The sequence below is a fragment of the Diabrotica virgifera genome, chromosome 8 (assembly GCF_917563875.1).
Source record: "Diabrotica virgifera virgifera chromosome 8, PGI_DIABVI_V3a".
NCBI lineage: Eukaryota > Metazoa > Arthropoda > Insecta > Coleoptera > Chrysomelidae > Diabrotica > Diabrotica virgifera.
Genome location: NC_065450.1, coordinates 66,139,040 through 66,162,146, shown reverse-complemented (window position 1 = coordinate 66,162,146; position 23,107 = coordinate 66,139,040). Strand labels below are relative to the sequence as shown.

Sequence of the window (23,107 nt, the reverse complement as noted above, 5' to 3'; positions counted from 1 at the left end):
AATCCTATTAGTTTAAATATTATTAGATATTTGAACAAGAATATTAGATACAAACACTAAATCTAATTGAAGAATAATCCGTCACTGATAATTGCTGGGTGTTCACAAGCCCAGATAAGGAATCTTAGGGAACAACTCAATCCAATCAGAAAGGCAACGTTTTCCTATGCTTTTTCTCATGAACATCTTTCAGTGCGTCACAGTTTTTCGATTTCATTCTAAAGCATTAAATTGTATGTGACAGAAAAAAACGCATGTCGGTGATTACATTTCATCGGTGACATTTATAACATTTATTCTAGTTGTCAATAGATGGCGCTATAATCGAAAAAAATATTTACGAATTATATAATATATCTACGAATATAATCTGTACAGTTTATAAGACTATACAAATCAAAGAAAATACCATTTTATAAATGCAATAAACACAATTGATTTGTTTTTATGCCAAATTGCAAATAAAATGTGACAACTGTCAGATTTAACTAAAATGTCATGTCACTAAAATGTATATTATCACGGACTTTTTTCTATCATTTGTGACGCACTGAAAAATGCTCATGAAAAGAAGCATCTCTATGTTGATGCAGTGATGCACTTGTTTTTGGAATCTCAAATTGTTGAGTCTCTTGAAGCTAAGCCACAGCTAAGCTTCTCTACAGTGATGAGCGCGCTAATGACCGGCAAAATAACGCAAAAGATGGAAAACATATTAAGTTGTGAGATAAACAGAAATGAAACTAGTGGAGGTGGGAAATTTAGCGATAAAAACCTATATATTTACATTATATTTATTGTTTCCCATCTTTAGACGTATCAGAGGAGTATGTCAACTAAAACTGTCACTGTCACAGTGGCAGTGCCAAACTCGTCCGATACGTCTAAAGGTGGGAAACAATAAGTAAATAGATTATAAATTTATAGGTTTTTATCGCTAAATTTCCCACCTCCACTAATTTCATTTCTTTTTATCTCACAACTTATTATGTCTTCCATCTTTTACGTTATTTTGCCAGTTATTAGCGTGCTCATCACCGTATACTGGCGTTGTATATTAACTTTCTTCAATAGTAAAATTGGAATAGTGCGTTTACGCGTCGAGGGAAGCCTGCTATCCAACATTTCAAATAAATAATTTTTAAAAATATTACATATTTAATTTTTAAAAATACAGAAAACCGCCAACTGTACCACTTTTTGGACAAAAGGACACGTTGCCACGATTTCGTTAGAGAATGGTAGTAGGTACTGTCATTGCTGAATGGTATATAACCATTTGTTTGCCAGAAGTGATTGATAACACACGGCTCATATAAAATCTGAGTATTTGAAGGCGAAAAACATCGGTTTGGTGGGTCATCCTGCCTACAATCCTGACCTGAGACTATGATTTCTTTTCGTTCTAGGCAAGTGGTAAACGTTATAAAATACGTCAGATTTGTATTTGGTGACTTTGGAGGGATCTACTCGTATATTATATTAAAAGTACTTCAAATTCTGGGATGTTCAGAAATAAAACGAATAAACTATATTAAATAACTTTATTTTCTAGAAAAAAACACTAGAAATCAGGTAATGGTTGCTTTTGTCCTTTGTACTTATCTTTGTATTTTAATCCTGTAACAATTGTAGAACTCTTAGGGAATGCTGTTTTTCCTCCAAACATCGTATCAGTATCTGAAAAGATAATGTCAATTTTCATTATAGGTAGCTTTTTTTGCTTATCTTTGATCAAAGATAAGCATATAATTATTTGTTTAATTTTTAATTTTCTTATCGATATCATAAAAAAATAATGTTATACTAAATAACAGGGAAATAAGAATACGCATTGAAAAGCCAGAGTTATCTTTTAGAAATTGCTGCTACATATTCCCCACATTACTGTATGGCATGGACAGCTGGACCCTTACAGATAAACTAATAAAAAAATTGGAAGCCTTTGAAATGTGGATTTGTGGATCTACCGACGAATATTGGTCTGGTTGAATAAGAAATGAAAGTTTTACACTGCACTGCATGAAAAAGGTCATCCAGAGGGCTATAACCTTTTACACTTAATGCCAGTTAGCCAATACGGTTCTAGCCCGCGGTGAGGAGGCAGCTCCCCCCCCTCCAGTTTTTACAGGACTTTTGTACTATAATATTCGTTAAAAAGGCACGTTATCTTGTTTATTCACCGGTTGTGTTCCTTTGCCCCCCAGTTTTTTTGGTCTAGAACCGCCACTGCTTACTACTATAGGGCAAGATCGCCGGAAGAAGAGGCCTAGACTGAAAAAGAACATCTTGGCTCTTGAAATCTTCGAGAGTGGTCGCTTATCTCTTCGAACTGCTGTAAACAAAATTATTATTGCCAATATGATCGCCAATGTTCGAGAATAGCACAGGTTATTATCTAATGGACCGTGATAGTCGTGACGTCAAATCAATGTTGGCTACTCTGAAATGGTTTCCAAACAAAGCAGAAATTCACACATGGTGTTTGTTTTGGTTTTTATAATTGGAATATATTGCTTGTAGGATGTTTAATTTTTTACAAAATGGTAATGTGTTGGTAAATACCCGTGATTGTAATCAATGCTCATAGTACATTTCTGATCACATTTCCAAATAGGACTGGTTAAAAAGCTGAAGAAACACAGTAAGTACTATGTAGTGTGTAAATCCTTGATTTTGTGTAGACATTTATAAAATTAAAAGCAATATGATTGATATGACTAACAAACATTGTGTCTTTAGAAAAAATGTGCAGATGATTGTTAAAACAAAATTAAATTAAAAATGATTACACAAACCACCTGTATAATCAATTGACAGTTGCATTGTTTAGTATTTTTATATCAATATTTGGAAACCTTTTTGACGTTTTGACGTCACAGTATCACGGTCCATTTGCTATAATCAAGAGAAGTACATCTAAGGAATAGTTAAAACGATCAAAAACATCTACCCGAACAACACAACAAAAGTAAAAGTAGAAGATGAACTAACTGACCCAATTGAAGCTGGCAATGGGATAAGACGGGAGGATTCCTCGAGTCCTTTATTGTTCAACCTGATCATGGATGAAATAATAAAAAAAAGTAAGAACTGAAAAAAAGTACCAAATGGCAGAAAAACAATTTAAAATAATCCGCTATGCATAAGATGCAATACTAATCTCTCAAAGTGAAGATGATTTACAGTCCTTCAATGTTTTCATATGACGAAGTAACGAATTAGGAATACTAACACGAAAACAATTGGACGACAACTTAGGACTTAGGTACTGGAAGCACATGGAAAACAGGTTCATGGCTATACAAAAATAAAGAATGTGTGTGTACTTTGTACGCACGTAAGAAGATATTCTTCTATTATATAATAGGTAATTTAAACGAAGTAAATATACTTAAAAGGTTATTTGTACTTATTTTATTTAAAAATCAAACTAACTTTCTTATCTACCGCTTTCAAAAAAGAAGAATATCTTCAAAAATTATATAATAATATACTTACAATCATAAAATCTATAAAAAAAAAATAAAAAAATAATAACTTGCTTGGGGCTTGAACCCACTTCACGTCTACCGCGCCGTACGAAAGTTGACGGCATTTCAAACTGCACCACATTCGCGTATACGTCATGTGGGAATATACACAAACTAAACGTTTACACCATTTTATATGAATTTAATAAAATTATTAGTTTGATTTTTGTCGACATAAAATACAACAAAATATAGAGTAAGAAAACGATATATGAGATGAAGATTTGTAGAAAGTTTGTTCGTAATCAGATTATGTAAATTAAAGCATTGCCTACTAATAGGTAACTACATTATGTTGTTTACATTTTCCAAATACATAGGTATTGAAACTATTAGGTATTTCAAACTGAAACATTTAGAATTACGTACCTGCGGCTTTTCAAAACTATTTAAAAAGTCACTATAATTATAAGTTTGATTTTATTTCTGTCCACACATCAATAAAAACTAATATTATACAATATTTTTGTTTACCGATAACCTCCATATTGAACAATTATTGACAGATCATTTCAAAATTTCAACACCAAATCAGAGCCCGTATAACGACTAATACCATACTGTCGGTGTGCGCATGCGCGCGGATCAATCAAATTTTACCCTCAATCGATTCGCCGCTAAAGAAGAATATCTTCAATAAAAGACGAAGAAGAAGTGACCAGATTTCAGTGGCATAAACACAGATTAGGTGTTTAACCCATTCACTGCTATATTTTGCTGGAAAATGTGCCCAGAAGCGGCATTTTTTAATGCCTGACGGCAATGCCTTTGCAAGACCGTCTGGGAAGGTGTCAAAGGTGTGTCGGATTCAGTCCATCCTACTTCATCTTGACGGGCCCCCTACCGACTAAACCCACCCCCTCTTTCTCCAGCCGACAAGTCTGGAACCGCTTTTAGCGAGCATATCTGACTCGTTGACCTTACTCCTAACTCCCCTCTGGCACTCTTCGCGTGCATTCCATGGATTGGGTGGCCTCCCGCACAAGCCTTGCGCCAGACCGGCCGGTGAAGCGACCGTCCACGCGCAACCCATGTGCGGGCTGAGCGAGCAGTGTGCCCCCCATCTACGATGGAACTAGCAAAACAGAACCAATTGGCAATTACGAGTAACACCGATCATTCATACATTAATCGATTCACACTCGCACTCATACCCATTTACTCCAGGTTAAAAAGGGAGGCAGTCAGCGAGGTTGGATGTAAAATGTCCTCCCCCACTAGCTGCCCAGGACAGAACAAACAAAGAAATAACAAATAAACAGAAAATAGACAGAACGAAAACAATACAGACAGTCGGCATGGGCCAGATGTAGAGAGTCTTCCCCATACTGGCTATCTGTTACGACGTGCACCAAATAAATAAATAAATAGATGAATAAATACATAAATAAATAAATGAATAATAATAATATTAATCCACCTACACTAAAACAAAATTTCGAAATGAACAAACTTTTTAGAAGTCCCGGCCTTGAACTAGCGCTCAGTTCCTACTGGCAATTAAAGCGACAATATGTGCATGTGCAACAGTGTCACGGATCCGTATCCGTGCCACGCGCACTGGCTGAAAAGTCTCAGTCTGACACGGATCTGTGTCATGCGCAGTGAAAGGGTTAATAAAAAAACTTACCAGCATTAAATCGTTTATATTCGTACTGAACATGTAAATTTTCCGGCAAGTCCATGGATTTCATTCTTTCCAGTGGCGTTCTTGTATCTACGGGCATGTTATAGAATATTTGAACGTCCTTCAATGTTTTCATGTGATGAAGTAACGAATTAGGAATACTATGGCCTAGTTGCTGTTCACACTGCATGAATAAAGTAAACTTTTGATTCAGATCTGTGAGTTCGGTAGATATATCTGAACTACCGACGACGGTCTGGAAGATTGCTTCTAACTTGGAATTAACATCTTCAGGTGGAGAATAATCTCTTTGTTGCCTCAGAAACCTAAAAATACAATGAGAAATTTATTATTATTTATTATATGATTTATTTAAGATACCAGACGCATGGAGAAACAGCATAATGATACCAATGTTCAAGAAAGGAGAGAATGAAGACCCCAACAATTATAGAGGTATAAATCTACTGATCACCGCACTTAAGCTAACTACAAAAGTCCTAACCAACAAAATCAATAAAATAACAACTTTATCAGATGAACAACAAGGATTCAGATCCGGAGGATTCTGCGTAGACGCCGTATTTGTACCTACTAAGACAAATCACAGAAAAGGCCATCAAGTACAATAAACCAGCATTGCCAGCATATTTATGTTTTATAGACATGACAAAGGCTTTCGATCGCATCCAAGTCGAAGATGTCTTACACCTACTGTATAGAAGAAACATACCAATCAATATTATACAAACCATCGAAAACATCTACTTCCATAATCGAATACAGGCAAAGATAAATGGAAAATTAACACAGTTTATACCAGTACAAAGCGGAATCAGACCTTGACTCGTTAAGCCCACTGCTCTTTAATATAATAGAGAAATCTAAATATTATGTTATGAAGACGACGCCGCATTAATCGCCGAGACAGAAGACGATATCCAAAGATTAACACACATCGTCAATACAACAGCCAAGAAATACAATATGATAATATCAGCAGAAAAAACCAAATGTATGACATCTAAATACCCACTATGATGTAAAATCGAAATTGATGGGAAAATAATAAAGCAGGAAGCAAGGTTTAGGTATCTAGGAATAGATATAACTAGTTACGGAGATGTTGAAGAAGAAGTACGACAACAAAGCTTAAAAGCAAGTAAAGCGGCGGGATCTCTTAATGACACAATCTGGAAGAACAAACACCTAAGACAAGAAACAAAAGCAAGAATCTATAAAGCAGCAATTAGACCTATATTGACATATACGGCGGAGACAAGACCTGACACATATAAGACGAGACGATTACTAGAAACAACAGAGATGAAAGTACTTCGACGAATATCAGGGAAAAGTCTGTTAGGTAGGGAGAGAAGCGAAAACATAAGAAGAGCATGCAATGTAAAGACATAAATGGATGGGTGACAAAACGGAAACAGGAGTGGAACGAACACATTAATAGAATGGCAGAGGATAGGATAGTACGAATAGCACGAGATGTCACCAAATGGACGAAGAAGTATTGGCAGACCAAGAAAAAGATATTGCGATGATTTAAACAACTTAGGAGGCTAATCTTGAAGAAGAAACAGACTTTAAAGCCTACCAATCATGAAAAACTATCGCCCAATTAAGATTAACAATCTTCTGTACAAATTTCTCACTACCACACAAGAACTAGACTGTAAAAAATGTATTATAGCTTACCCCCAACAATACGGGATGCATGGTATAGGGGGAAAATGTTGGTAAAGCAATACTTAATATTAACTTGTGACAATAAAATGAGTGCAGAAATAAAAGGAAAAAAAATGGTTCAGAAGAGAAATTGGAAATGAGTGCTTCTGAGCCTACAAATAAAGTATAAGAGAAACAAACAGAGAGGCAACACCGGTCGTGGACTTTGTCTTTGCCCCAAACAGTTCTTTTAATGACCCCAATCAGGGTTTTATAGGCGAATCATCAGCACAGTAAGGGAGCTTCGGTAGAATTTTATGTGAATATTCAATGTCACCTTAATACAAGAACCCTGAGTATACCAGGGCCAAATAACAAGATTTATCGGTTGTTGGCGAAAAGTTTATAAAAAGATCTGCTGAAATCATACTTAGTGGAAGATATACCATGAGTCAATTGGGTGCAATACGACCGTTTTATAACATACGGCTTCCGAAAAAAAAGAATTCAATGTAATAATAGAAACAGAGCAAGGAACAACGGAAAAAATACAAGTGCAAACATGAGTAAGACAATGAGATAATTTATCTAACTACTTTTTTTGTTCTTCTTTGATTCACTTATTCAAGAGAATATGTAGAAAACGGAAAGATTAGCACAGACTGGAACACTGATTATGCAAAGAGAGGGGAAAATCACACAATATGTAGAAGAAGACATGAATTAAGAACAGACAACCGGACGAAAATAAAAGGGGACAGGAACAAATTAAGAAGTATAGTGTATCAATTAAAAGACACGTATTGTGGAGATTCAAGAAAATTCTTCTGGTGCTACTCAGATAAAAAACTTGTCCTATTCAGATACCAAGTAGAATATTTCCAACTTTACTGACATCTAAAAGCTAAACAATGAAATTTAGTTACAGTAGATGATATACAGGGTGTCCAGAAACTCTCCCGACAAACGAAGACCTGAGATTCCTCAGTTGATTTTAAGATAATTTAACATAATTCACCTAGTCCGAAAATGCTTCCTAAGGGAGCTAGAGCTCTTTAAAGATGGTGTCTTGTAATTAGCTTTTTTTTAATACCTTCCATTTAGAAAAACAAAAACTGGTATGCTTATTTATCTTTATGCTTATTTATCTAGAGATAAATCGATTCCATCAATTGCGAATTTCTAGTACCAGTCATAGGCATCCGTTTTCGGTAGGGCAACGGTTATTTTATCGCATAACGTTTTTTTTCTTTAATTTTTAAGCATTTTTGACGCTGGATTATTAAATTATGAGGTATTCTAGTACTAAAAATTACTCTTACTTTAAGTCGGTAGGATACACCGTTTTCTAGAAAAATCGATTTGAAAATTTTTCTTTTTTTGAATTTGAAAAAATATAATTTCACAAAACAAACTATTTAGAATAATAAAAACTGACATGTATATTTATTTTCCAGATATTATGAATCGATTTCATCAGTTGCGAATTTCTAGTACCGATCATAGGCGTCCATTCTGGGTAGGTCAACAGTTATTGTATAACATAACTTTTTTGTCTTTAATTTTTAGGCAATTTTGACACTAGATTATTAAATTATGGGGTATTCTAGTATTAAAAGTTATTCTTGCTTTAAGTCGGTAAAATACACCGCTTTATTTTGAAATTTTTTTTTTCATATTCAAAAAACGAAAAATTTTTAAATCGATTTTTCTAGAACACGGTGCATCTTAGCAACTCACAGCAAGAGTAACTTTTAGTACTAGAATACCTCACAATTTAATAATCCAGTATCAGAAATGCTTAGAAGTTAAAGACAAAAAGTTATGCGATAAAATATCCCAAAACGGACGCCTACGACCGGTAGTAAAATTCGCAAGTGATGGAATCGATTTATCTCTGGAAGATAAATAAGTGTACCAGTTTTCGTTTTTCTAAATACAAGCGTTCTGGAAGTAGGTATTTAAAAAAAGAATGTGTGTGTACTTTGTACGCACGTAAGAAGGTATACTTCTATTATATGATTTCTTAAAAATAAATATACTTTAAACAGTTTTTTAAATTTTTTTTAAACACCAAATTAATTTTGTGCTTACCGCTTTCAAAAAAATTTTAAAAAAGTATAGGATTGCACTGGATTCGAACTCAAGACCTCTCGATATCTGGCCGAATGGTAGACCAAATACGCTACGACGACTGTGTCTGTATAGGTTCGAACGTACCTAATGACAATTCACGGTAACAAACAGACGAGGTGCTGTATAATAAATATACAATAAAATGTTTTAATAATACTCATCTTACTCCTGAGGAAGACAAATCCAAAGACACAAAAATTATAATAAATATATTTACTAAAAATACTAATATATTCTTTTCACACCTTTTCTTGCACTGATATATTTATACATAATTTGAAAGATTTAGCAACTAAACGCCATACTGTCTGTGTGCGCATGCACGCAGTATTATGAAATTTTACTCTCAATCGCGCCTAAATAAGTATAACTTCAAAAAACTATTTAAAAAAGACGCCATCTTTAGAGCTCTAGCTCCCTTAGGAAGCATTTTCGGACTAGGTAAATTGGGTTAAATTGTCTTAAAATTATCTGAGCAATGCATTTTCCAAAGTGCATTTCGAAGTGGTGAAACATAATAAATTTGTAATTTGCACATAATTGAAGGAAATGAGTTCAATTTTGGTACACGGGGGTTGTTGGGCTCTTTGAACACGAATATCATGACGGTGAATTCCTCCGAGGCACCTGGTGCCCAGGACGGGCCTCGTCTCCTGGAGTTTTGTGGGAATTCGATACAAAAGATAGTGCAAATTCGTTACTCGGGGGGTTTTCGGGGTCACTGAACACGAATATCATGTGGTCAATGGTCTTCTAGGAACCTGGTGTCCAGGAGGTGACTTGTCTCATGGAGTTTTATGGAAATTTAACAAAAAATCAGAGGTGCCTGAGCACCAGGTGCGTCAGAGACCATCGCCGACATGTTATTCGTGTTCAGGAACAAAAAACCACCCGTGTAACCACTTTGCACTAATTTTTGTCACGGATAGGCATACTAAGAAGAAGATGTGAGATGGAATAAGCAGATAAAATATGAACGACGATGGGAATACAGCGGAACAAGAAGACCTTAGATCATATTATGGCGACAATCTAAATAAATTTGCTGCAACAAGATGTATGACAGGGGATAGCACCAGTGTGCTATCGGAATAGGAACCAGTGGAGGAGATAAGGGAAGATTTATGCCCAAAAATGACTACAATAAAGCACGATATAGTAGTTATTTATCTTCCCAAGAAACATTCAGTATCCCCAAAAATATTCTCAAGATGATAAGATAAATTTACCATAGTTTAACACACAATGTGTCCTAATAGAAACAAATCATTATCAAGGAGAGTAGGCTTTCACCGTCGATATTCTCTGAAGATACATTGTTATCAGGGTTTATATGTCCTGTTTTGGAATTATTTCTAGGAATAAACAATCCTGGAAGACGGCATGTCATATATCCTGATAACATGTACTTTAAATACACATTGGATTGTTTACTCAGAAGTGCATATCTACCATTTTGATCAAATCAATGTTGTAATCAATCAGTCTAACATGTTTATTGTTCTAATAAGAATGTCATAACAAATGTAATAAAATCAAGCACATAAAATTCAGCGTTGCAAATACTTTAATGTGAAGAATGAAAATTGGAATACCTACTCCCAATTTAAAATGATATCGGAATTATGATTCAATCTTATTGTTGGCTATTCGCTAATCGGCTTATATCTTGACTACTATCGTCATAGATATTAGTTCTACGATTAATACCTTAAGAAAGCATTTGACAGGGTCAAATCAAAGAACGTTATCCATGGCAAGTCATGGAGTTTAAATATCTATGCATCTCACTATCTAACTACGGAAAGCTCGAAACAGAAATGAATCAGAAAAAGCAAAATTATGCTGGAAACAATATTTACAAATGGCTCTCAATGCACAGGCGCCCATATAAAAATTTTTAGGCGGGGGGGGGGGGGCAAACGTGAAGATGTTGCACATTATATTTTGTATACTTTGGATAACCATATATAATTTAACGCACCCGAAAAGACAGGGAGTGATCTTCCTGATTCTTTTTTGCCAAAATAAAAGGGACCAACTTTATTTTGAGCGTAACTTGCTTACATTTGATACTAGAATTTTTTTATAAAAACAGAAATAAATCTTTTTTTAAACACTTTAAAAAAGTTGTAATGTGTTTTCCCCAAGAATGCTTCATTATTTGGATATTTCACATTGAATTATTCTATTTGAAATTTTTCGAACATGAACCTATTTTTCATTAGCTATAACTCTGCTTTTGCTAAGTATAGAGACCTAATATATAAACCGTTTTTTCACTTTTTTATAGGCTATAGTTTTGCTAAGAATATTTTTTTCGACAAAATGCTTACGTTTTGAGTTATTTTCGAAAAACCGTCTAAAAACGTGGTTATTTTTATGAAAAATGAACATATTCACTTGCAAATAACTCGAAAAGTATTGATTTGGTGAAAAAACAGAACAAAAGTTGCTCAAAATTAGTTAGTTTATCCATTTCGGAACTTGCCTTGGACATATATTTTTTCACCCCCGAGATGGGGTGAAACTCACCCCCAGGGCAAAAGCACACATCGGCACCATATCACTTTTTTTCTTTGACATGTTGGCTATGCGTATGCCAAATTTCATGTCAATCCAAGCGTTCTTTAAAATTTAGAGCAAAAACCGTGAAAGAATGTACTATTTATTTAAATAAACGTAAATGTTAATTATAATAAAAAATTAAACTTTTCAGCTCTAGGTCTTCAAGGCCTGTTGAGCTTATAAATAAATAATTTCTCTGATTATACCACTGATAATAACGAAAGAATAGTTAACATGTTAAAATCAGAGGGAAGTTTGACGAAAAATACGTAGAAACGATAAAACCTATTAATGAAGAAAACCTTCATAATATAAAATAATACTGCTATTGAACATAATGTTGAAGGCCATTCTAACTTTGAAATTTATAAGAAACAACAGATGGCAAGGATGTAATATCTTTCATAAAAATAGGTAGGCTAAGTGTGCAGGACACTTATTATAAGGAGCAAATCAAAACTATCTTCCCAGACCCAATGATCAATATCTAGTGCTACTATAGTATCAGCGGTCTACCTGTCCCTATCTATTATAGTGTGCAAAATACGCCAATTTTATGGCTTATTCCCAACTAAAATAGTAAATTGATATGACAAAGTATCAATTTGCAAAATTAAAACAATAATTCTTCTAATTTGTGCACCTTATTCACTTTGTAAAGATTATTTTTGTGGCACTATATATCTGCCTGTGTGGCTAAACAATACAATAATCTTTGTAATCTTATCTCAGAAGGGTTTGGACACTATAATGAAAATCTTTACGAAGTGGATAAAACCCATAAATCAGAAGAATTACCATTTTAATTATACAAACAAATACATATCAATTTATTATTTTAAATCCACATTATAAAGCCACAAAATTGGCTTATTCTCAACTAAAATAGTAAACAGAGATATAACAAAGGATTAATTGTAAAATTAAAATAATAATTATTCTTATTTATGCCGGTAGACCGCATACTAAAGTAGCAGCCAATGTTTTTATTAAGATATACCTAAGAAGTTCAATACAATTCATTGCCTTTAAGGGGGTAGGCGCAAAATCTCGGTCCAAGGCTATAAATTCTTTAATTTTTTTCGAATCCTGAGAAAACTAACAAGTATTTTTGACAAATGTAAACGCAGAATCAAAATATTACATTATTACCGAGGGCCGAAAGTCCCTGAAAACTTCTATAACGTTTATTTTAATAAAAAAAAAAGACAGGGGTAAAAAAGAGAAAATTAAGTGTGATTTTTAATTTCAAATACCTTCAGAACAACTTCAAATATTTCATTCAAAAGTAACTTTCTGTTTAGGCTAAGGGATTTGCATTCTTTTAAATTTTTCATTAGTTTTCTTAGGATTTGAAAAAAAAATGCATAGGACTAAGGACTAATAATAGCATAGGACCAAGATTTTGCGCCTAGCATCTTAAAAATTCAAGTCGTTATGATTGAATTTAACTGGCGCATGTTTAGAGTGAAAGAGACTTAAGTCAATCCAGCCCAATTTTTTGTATTGTAGGTATATACATAAATGAGGATTATACATATTTCTAGATTGTATTCACCACTTAAACAGATATTTTTCAACTAATTGCATTGCAATATTATATGACTTTTTCAAAACACTCTATTCCTCACACATGACTTAAATTGACTTATGCCTCTTTCATTTACATCGGCTCGATTCTAAAAAAATGTAAGATAAGATAAACAATATACACTAAGCATCAAAATTAACGCACCACCTTAAAAATGGGACATTTTTGATGTCTCGTATTTTCCAAACCTGTTGTCCGATTTGAGTGATTTTTTAGTGTTCTATAGCTTTATTCTTCAAGAATATCAATGTGATAATATTATTGCTAAACAGGTAAGTGTTATTGTATACCGGGTGTAACAATGATAGTGTGTTTTTTCTCAAAGTTTGGAACACCCTGTGGAATATTCTAGCCTATATAAAATATTGAAATTAAAACTCAACTATAGCCTTAGGCTTTCTTAACATTTTTCTTTTTGATTCATTCGCTTATGTGTAATAATAAAAAAGTTAGGTACTTTAACAACTAGTCATGTTATTCATCAATACAGGGTGTTTCTAAATAAGTGCGACAAACTTTAAGGGTTAATTCTGCATGAAAAAAATAATGACCGTTTGCTTTATAAACATATCGCACCTTGAAAACAAAAGTGGCACTATACTGAAAACATCAATTTTTAGTTATAGCAACATCTGCATTACTTTTGACTAAACGCTCCTATTGCAGAGACTCCTGTTCTAATAGCTCGCATAGTTTCTCCTAGAAGTCGCTAGTGTCACTTTTGACTTTTAGGTGTTTTGTCAAAATGGTAATTTAAAAAGTGGCACTGTATCGGTTTAGTGTCGGTTTCCGGCGGATTGTTGAGGGAGAAGCACGTCGTTGTAAGTAAAAAAGTGACATTTTTTCTTTAGTGCCGGTTTTCACGCAAATTTAAAATGTTAAGTGTCATTAAGTATTATTAATAGTTTGTTTACTTTTACCAAATAAACGATTTTTCTTTTTAATATGACACAATTTCCTTTTATTTTTCTCTTTTTTATCATTAAGGTAAATATTAACTTGACTTTTTATTCTAATAATCAGAACTCTTATGTAAAACAAAAGTGGCACTATAAGGAATTTTTTTTAAATATTTTTTTCTAAAGTAGTAGTTACATTATTAACTTGCCTTATTCGGTAGAAACTAACTGTACTTTAATCAAATTATTATTGAATAACGTTAATTATAGTATTTAATTCGGTTATTTTAGTTCAACATCCATTACAGAACTGTTCAAAAAACTTTAAACGGTCATACTGAAATATCTAGATTTTGGGATAATGTCACTTTTGTTTTCAAGGTGCGATATGTCCACAAATGCTTCGTTTCCGAGATACGGGATGTTGAATTTTTTCTTACAAACTGACGATTTATTTATTGCTCTAAAATCGGTTGAGATATGCAAATGAAATTTGGTAGGTTTTAAGAGGTAGTTATTGCTCATTTTTTGACATACAATTAAGAATTTTATATTCACCATTGGCGTGCATACGGGATATATCTAAAATGTTATTTATACCCGTATGCACGCCAGTGGTGAGTAGGTAGAAAATTCCTAATTGTATGTCAAAAAATGCGCAATAATTACCTCTTAAAACCTACCAAATTTCATTTGCATATCTCAACCGGTTTTAGAGCAATAAATAAATCGTCAGTTTGTAAGAAAAAATTCAACATCCCGTATCTCGGAAACGAAGCATTTGTGGGCATATGTTTATAAAACAAACGGTCATTATTTTTCCATGCAGAATTACCTCTTAAAGTTTGTCGCACTTATTTAGAAACACCCTGTATTGATGAATAACATGGATAGTTGTTAAAGTACCTAACTTTTTTATTATCACACATAAGCGAATTAATCAAAAAGCAAAATGTTAAGAAAGCTTAAGGCTATAGTTGAGTTTTAATTTCAATATTTTATATAAGCTAGAATATTCCACAGGGTGTTCCAAACTTTGAGAAAAAAACACACTATCATTGTTACACCCGGTATTGTATACAATAACACTTAACTGTTTAGCAATAATATTATCACATTGATATTCTTGAAGAATAAAGCTATAGAACACTAAAAAAATCACTCAAATCGGACAACAGGTTTAGAAAATACGAGACATCAAAAATGTCCCATTTTTAAGGTGGTATGTTAATTTTGATTCTTAGTGTATTTATAATAGTAAAACTGGTGTATGTTAGAATTACTAATTATAAAAAATATAGATTAAAAATTAGAAACATATGTTTTAAATATTAGTTTTCAAATTTGTTATTTATTTGATAACTCTAAAATATAAAAATAGAATTTGCAAATCAGATTGTAGGAGTTTGTTAAAAATTTGTAATTACTTAGAGACAATAAGAGTTGCCTATTTTAGCATTCAGTAACCAAATTGTTATTTTAACTAATGTAATTCTTAATAAATTTTTAATTTTATAAATGAGAATAAATATTGCAAGAAAATATTAAAGAATAATCAAAAGTATAGATTAAAAAAAATAATTTCAAATTCGGTGAATAGCTATTTGCTTTTTGGTGTCTATGCGCAGTATCATATTTATTGACTCTGTACGGTGTCGCCCCCTCGCGGTGGGACTGTAAAAACAAGCAGAGCGAAAGCAATGGCTCCCGTCTAAAGACAGACGCACTCAAAGCTGATCTAAATCAAAGTACACACCCTTTTGAAGCTAAAGATTGAGCTGTGGAGTCTATTTTTGGGCCAACTTTTCTGTCGATTCCTTTCCTCTTCTCAGCTTTCGTGGCAAAGGACCTCAAAAGTACCTAAAATTTAAAAAGTGTGGTTTAAAACAAGTGCAAACATTACCAACAAAAACCGTGGCATAAACAAAGACTACAAAATGAAGTGCTTTTTCTATCGAACAGTGTTATACTGACAAGTGATCTCGATAAGTTTCTAAATTACTCAGTGAAAATATTTACGTTTTTTGAAGAGACAACTCGTCCTGTTTTGAAAACGCCATGCCTTAGAAACGCTGCCATATTTTTCGACTGGATATGTGCGTGGACTAAGCAAAGACATATGCTGCATGTTACGCAGCACCTTGCGATCGAAAAGTGTGCTGATGGTGTAAGTGACGTAAGTCTGGACTAAACTCATACGGCGAATCTGTAAGTTTTGTACGGAGCCGATTTTAGTTCGGCTTGTTGTTTCGTGGTCTCCGCCATTTTGCAGTTGCGATAGAAAGGTGAAAATCTCGGTAAATGTAAGGTTTTCTAATGTGGTTTTAAGATTTATGTGACGTGCAGTGTTGCTTTTATGTGTCGTGAAGAAAACCCTTTAATAATGGATCAGATATGACGCATCCTAACTTTCAAACTAACGGAGCTAGCTTAGAGGACTGCCACACGAATTTCTTTGCCTTGGTAAGTTAACTTACAATCAAATATGAGACGTACGTATGCTTCAAATGTGTGTCAAATTGCGTGATTCTTTTTAACGATTCCGTTCTTCAATTACGTTCTCTTTGGCTACATCCTCGACTCACCAAAATGTTTTGATACGCTTTCTAAAATATTTACAAATTTGAAGTTACTATTTTCTACATGCGCGCTAACAATCTCTTTGTTATTAAAATTAATTTCATTCATTTGTAAATATTTAAATCCTTATAGTGACATTTTGACATTTGTTTACTCTTCTCACAGCATAAAAATGACACATCTCTTAAAATTTGATCGTTATGTCAATTTTGCGCAGAGTTATTCAATATCATTCAATATTCAATTATTAATAGTGTTTATCTTTGTTTATCGTCAACGTACAATGAACAGGTCTAATGACGATAGTAAATTTTCTCAAATGGTTTACCAGTAAAAGCCTGTGGAATAGAAAAGAAGAGAACATTGCGGGTGTTCCATAATCTCGTGTGAACGAACGCCAGTCCGGTAAAGCGGCGTTGCCAGATTGCCCGTGTAACGGTCTCGGTTCTCTTGAACGTTCTTTTTCATGGATATCTAGATCGTATGTAACTCGTTCTCTTTTCTAAGCCTTCTTTCTATACCTCTTATTTACAGCAGTGACCTTGTTGAAATATTTTTTATAAATCACCTGCTTTTAAAAATGTCTATTTTTGTAAATGTCAATTGAAAATTGACTCAGAACAAGAAATAGAATGGTAGAAAGAAGGAAGAATAAGATAGGAATAATAGAAAGAGGAAAGAGTATTTAGAAACTATGTACATACAGTGAGCACGTAAAGGTTGGAATAAATTCATTTTTTCGTGAATGGGCGATTAGTAATTCCCGAAAGAGGTCGATTTTTGTTTTTAAATTATGACTTTTTGGCACATACATCATACTAGTGACGTCATCCATCTAAGCGTAATGGCGTAATCGATGATTTTTTTAAATGAGAATAGGGGTCGTGTGATAGCTCATTCGAAAGGTTATTCAATGATCTATTCAGTAATGTAAGCATTAATATATTTATTTATAAAGGGTCTCCAAAAAATGTTTTCTAATTAAATTAATTGAGACAAAAAGAAGAATGTATGTAATTTATTTAATTCAAAATACATGTTACTGCTATCAGAAAACAGGAAGAAATATTAAGTTGACAATAAATATCACTTGTTCTTCGCTAAAATTAAATGTTAAAGTTGTCACCCACCTACCTCTTGGTAGTTTGAACATTTAACTTAGAGGAAAGCAATGTTTATTTTTGAAATAACCATTTTTTTTTGTAGTTTCTGACAGCAGTAAAATGTATTTCCAATTAAATAAATAACATATATTAAAAAACATCTTTTGACGCCCTGTATAAATAATGATACAGTGATGAGTGTGCTAATAACCTGCAAAATAGCTCAAAAGATGGAAAAATAATACATTGCAAAAAAAATGGGATGAAACTAGTGGAGATGGAAATGATCGTTATAAATGTATAAAATTAACATTACATTACATAATTTCCCACCTTCAGACGTATCAGAGGAGTATGACAAATAAATCAGATATCAGAGGAGTATGTATATGATAGATTCTATAAAATACTCCTGTCACAGACGTCTAAAGGTGGGAAACTATGTAATGTTAATTAATACGTTTGTAATGGTAATTTCCACCTCCACTAGCTTCATCTCTTTTTGTTTCGCAATGTATTATGTTTTCCATCTTTTGAGCTATTTTGCCGGTTATTAGTGTGCTCATCACTGTATTAATGTTTATATTACTAAATAGATAATTGAATAACCTTTCAAATAAGCTATCACACTACCCCTATTCTCATTTAAAAAAATCATCGATTAACGAATACAATATATATGTCAAAAAATGGTAACTTAAAAATAAAAATCTACGTGCCTCGGGATTTATTTCCAAAATCGCCCATTCACGAAAAAATGAATTTATTCCAACCTATACATGCTCACTGTATATTAAATAAATGTCGACAACAAACAGGTGAATTCTATTTAAAAACATAATATAGAGGGGAACTAAATAGAGAAAGTAAAAAAAGCAAATTGATTAGAAGAATAATTAATATTATTTTGAGCAAGTCCATCGAAGATCCTCTAAGGTTTTAATATTCCTGAATTTGATTATAATTTTATGGTTCCATAGGTAGACAAATCGAGCAAAAATGTAATTGCTTCGTATAAAAATATTTGCATTGCATTTATAAGTACATACCAATATCTTTTTTTATCAATTTATTTGCCTAGTTTATGTGACTATTGCTCAACATAAGCAAGACGAAATATTATGTACAGAATCAACCTATTGAAAGAGTAAGAGAATTCAAATACCTATTCATAGGTACAACCCAAGGTTAATAGATTATTGCATAGGTTGTCTCATAACTTTAGACCAATCAAATGTTCGCTTTTAAAGGTGGGAATACGTCACCCGTATGACAATTTTAAAATTGTCATAAACTTAATGGTTCAAAAACTTAAGTTTTGCAATATATTTTGGGATTTTCTTGGGTATAACTATATTAAGTGGTTCTTATATTGGTAATTATATCCATTTTCCTTTAAAAATCAATAGTCTGCTGACAAAAATCTAGAATCTATTTAACACTTATTATGTGTGTTTTAAATGGACAAAACAGTTTAATTCGCACAAAAACCCAAAAAAAAAATAAAAGAAAAAGTTTAAAAGCAAAAATACTAATATGTAGGTTACTTACTTATTATGCTTTTCGTGGAATGTGCAGCATTTTTATCATTTTTAGTGGTATACAACAACAAAAAAACGAATAATATAAATAATTATTTATTATTAGATTAAAATACAAAAAACACAACATAATATTAACATATTCAGACACAAGGAAGTGTTTGCTACATATTTTCTTATGTTTAGAGGCTCATTCATCTTTATTGCAACATTTTGTTATCCGTTGTTTAATAATGTTAAGGTATTTGGGAAATGTAAAAAACCATTATTTTGTTTCGATCTGGTTCAGGAATTTTGGAGTTGTTTTTACTTATAGCTATGCTACAACTGTTACCCCCACTCATCTAAAAACATTTCATTATTATACAAAACTACATATTATAATTATTGTTAAACTAACTTTTATATCACGGCTACGAAAACACACTTCACATGTCATTACTGCCTTTGTATAGGACCTAAATTAGTATTTATAGTAATATTGTCCTTATATACTTAAAAACTCAACAAATATTAAACAAATAAACGATATTATAAGAAAATTCCACAAAAATATACGGAAATACAACCACAAACAACTGTCAAATTAGACTTTGTCATACGAGTGAAGTCCATATTCCCCTCCCCCTCGCTTCTGCCCACATAGTTATGAGACAACCTACCCCCTATCTATGAAACTTGGGTACAACTATTAATGAAAACAATGACAGCTATCAAGAAATACAAATCAGAATCGAACAGGCCAGAAGCACATTACAAAAATGGAAGAATGAAGAGGCTCCTCTGCTGTTGGGACTTAAACCTTGAGTTAAAAATACAACTGTTGTGGTGCTATGTGCTATCCATATAATACTACAGGATGGAAGCGTGTACACTGAAGAAAATTAATGTGTGGAGACTGGAGGTATTCAAGATGTGGATGTACAGAAGAATACTGAAGATCTCATGGGTAGATAGAATAACCAACGTAGAGATAATGAGATGTACGCATAAGGAAAGAGAAGTACTTCTAACAATTAAGAGAAGAAAACTGAGATATGTGGGACATGTGATGAGAGAGGAGATAAATACCTAATACTCCAGTTCATTATGCAAGGAAAAATCCAGGGGAAAAGGTCCGTAGGAAGGAGACGTAACTCATGGCTGAAGAACCTTAGGGAATGGTTAGGATGTAGTAACAGTGAATTATTTAGAGCCGCTGTCTCAAAAGTAAAAATTGCTGTGATGATTGCCAACCTTCGAAATGGAGACAGCACATAGAGAAGCAGTTTATGTGTACTAGGTGTTGTTTCTTGGTTGTAAAGTGTGCTTTCATTTTCATTAAGATCAGTTAGAATCTTCTGAAAATCCCTTCTCCACTACTGATAGTTCGCAATCATGTCAGATTGGCTCCTGTACTTGTGACGTTCTTAGTAGTGAATATTCTGAATATGAATTATGAATAAGTATTAGGACGTATTCTATATTATTCTATATTACGTATATTAACCCTTAACTGTCAAAATACTGTAGAAATAGTAACATTTATACCATGACAGGGTCAGATTTGACCTCATTAGTTTGTGTATATATAAAGAAATCTTACTTTTTTTAACTTGCATTTATTTTAAATTATGTTATTTACAACTACTATTACATTTTTATAGAAAAAAAAACGATTTTGGTTAATTTGTTATAACTTTATTAAAAAAAAGTGATTTCTAATAAAATTCTATGCTCTTTCTGGAATTATAAAAAAAAATAATAAAAATGTGCAGTTTTTTTATATCTAGTGGTGAATTCTAGGTATCACAGCTCCTAACTAAAATAAAAAAATCGATTTAGATTTGGTATCTAAAAAATAACACTGTAAATTGGTTGTCACCTCTAACCAGATTGCTTTCTGAGCAAGGATCTATATGTCCGCTTTAAGAATATCTTATCTTTCAGCATCAACTAATGCCCGATTTCACCAACGATACCTAAACAGTTGCCTTATTAAGTAATTCTTATCGATAGGAACTTCTTAAGTCAATACATAGCAACAATCGCATTTCACAACTAAAAGAATTGCTTATTTAAGAAATGCTTTCATAGGTATTACCTAGGGTACGTTTGAACTATTTTTGATAAATAAAAAGAAGAATAAGATGACATTTCCTTACCTTTTCGATTATTTGTCAGTATTGTTTGTTTGCCAATTTGGTTTTGTTCAGTTTTGTATTGTTATCGTTATTTTATTTAGTAGTTAGTTATTTGTGCATTAAGTTTGTATATAATAAATGTATACGTCTTGTACGTTATTTGTATATGTACAGTGAAATGGAGGAAAAGAAAAGAGTTATAAATTTCACATATGACGAAAAATTGAAGTTAGTTGAATTGTCATTAATGAAATAATTTTAAAATAAATAATATGTTGAAAATTGCTTTTTATTATCAACTTTTTAATGACACACTTTTAGTTACATATATCATGAATGGGTTTTTGAAACACAACACTAGTTTGTTAGGTAGTAGGTAGACTACATAATACCTGTAAAAAAACTCCAAAGGATTGTCTATATTTTCCAACACATATTATATTAATAATATAAAAGAAAATACAAAATTACAACTAATATACCTAATATTACAGAATAACAGAAAAATTAAGGTAAGAAGCAAATTATTGACAAACGTCACAAGTACATTAGTCAAAATAGTAAAAATATAACCTGACTGTCAACGATAAGTAATACCTAAAGTTTAGGGAGATCGAAATCCGTATCCTAACGTTAGGTAATGGTTAAGCGGTTTAGGCAATTCTTATCGTGTGGTGAAATCCGTTTTAGAGTTAAGAAGTACCTAAACCCACTTAGGTAATTCTTAAATATTTAGGTATCGTTGGTGAAATCGGCCATTAGTGTCATAATGTGAATTATTGTTATTATTTTACTTATGGAATTTAAAGGTTTTTTGACCTCTATTCTGTGGCTAGTTCCATCTACTCGAACTAGCCACAAATGGAACATAACGTGCATTACAATGTGGTAATTTCTGCCGATAAAGTTAAAGGAACGTGACACAGTGACTATTGCAAGATCACATCTACGTTTTATTTCGTTCTGTATTGACCTTTTGTGATCAATGATCCCAGATATAAGTATGACCACACAACTTCAAACTGTTCAGTCGTGGTTATGTGTGGATGATTGTTATGTAGTTAATCCACTACCATAATCTTTGTATTTGATATGTTTAACTGCTGACCAAATATTTGACTTTCTTTTTCAACTAGTCGTGTGAGATCTTGACTATGTGCAAGAAAGGCTGTGTCATCTGCAAAACATAGGTTGTTTATTTTTCGATCAACCATACATTTATAAAAAATGACAACATTACATATACACACCTATTTTCAAAACATTTTTTAGCCTCTTACAAAATATCTTCATGATTTAACTCTTCCTATTATTAAAATTCAATTTTTTGTTCAATTTGTACATCAATATGTTTATGTAAATATCGCAAACATTGTAAATCAATCAATTAACTGCAATTAATGTTGCTGACTACATTATTTGGTACTTTTTCTACCTGAAAATTACCCCCAATCCACCTCTGAACAACTATCAACCAATATGGATTAAAAATAACCTTGGAATTATTTACATTGAAATTAGAGGTCTGAAGGCATGCAGCACCAGCAAGAATGTTATTGTTTTTTTATACTATTTTCTTATTTGTTGCAGTAAAAATTCTTTATAATTTATTTTAGACTGATTCAATATACCTGTTTGCTTAGTATCAGCACCTAATTTGAAGAATATTGAATGTAGGGCTTCCAATCCCGCAGCCTGAGTTCAATACTCAATAACTTCCTTGCAT

The 23,107-nt window shown here is 32.6% G+C and overlaps 2 protein-coding genes across 3 annotated transcripts in view; one reads left to right on the top strand and one right to left on the bottom strand.

Moving 5' to 3' along the window:
- Positions 1-1,530: 1,530 nt before the first annotated feature.
- LOC126890620 (39S ribosomal protein L50, mitochondrial) lies at positions 1,531-16,185 on the bottom strand. Its single transcript, XM_050659711.1, has 4 exons — positions 16,054-16,185; positions 15,791-15,894; positions 5,164-5,486; positions 1,531-1,680 (listed from the first exon to the last, which is right to left on the bottom strand). Exons 1-4 carry the CDS (start codon positions 16,111-16,113, stop codon positions 1,565-1,567), a joined length of 603 nt encoding a protein of 200 aa, XP_050515668.1. The 5' UTR covers positions 16,114-16,185; the 3' UTR covers positions 1,531-1,564.
- Positions 16,186-16,235: 50 nt separating this feature from the next.
- LOC114331768 (mediator of RNA polymerase II transcription subunit 13) overlaps positions 16,236-23,107 on the top strand; it is a 369,259-nt gene continuing 362,387 nt past the window's right edge. For both annotated transcript variants that reach the window (XM_050659705.1, XM_050659703.1), the window contains exon 1: positions 16,236-16,497. In XM_050659705.1, coding sequence (XP_050515662.1) covers positions 16,429-16,497 — 69 coding nt within the window. In that variant the 5' untranslated portion in view covers positions 16,236-16,428. The remainder of the gene's footprint in view (positions 16,498-23,107) is intronic.

Excerpts from the sequence above, each read along its gene's own strand:
- LOC126890620 (XM_050659711.1), bottom strand. The coding sequence starts at position 16,113 with ATGGCAGCGTTTCTAAGGCATGGCGTTTTCAAAACAGGACGAGTTGTC. Across the intron at positions 15,895-16,053 it reads GAGTTGTCTCTTCAAAAAAC|GTACTTTTGAGGTCCTTTGC; the intron begins GTAAATATTTTC and ends TTTAAATTTTAG. Across the intron at positions 1,681-5,163 it reads ATATAAACGATTTAATGCTG|ATACTGATACGATGTTTGGA; the intron begins GTAAGTTTTTTT and ends TTATCTTTTCAG.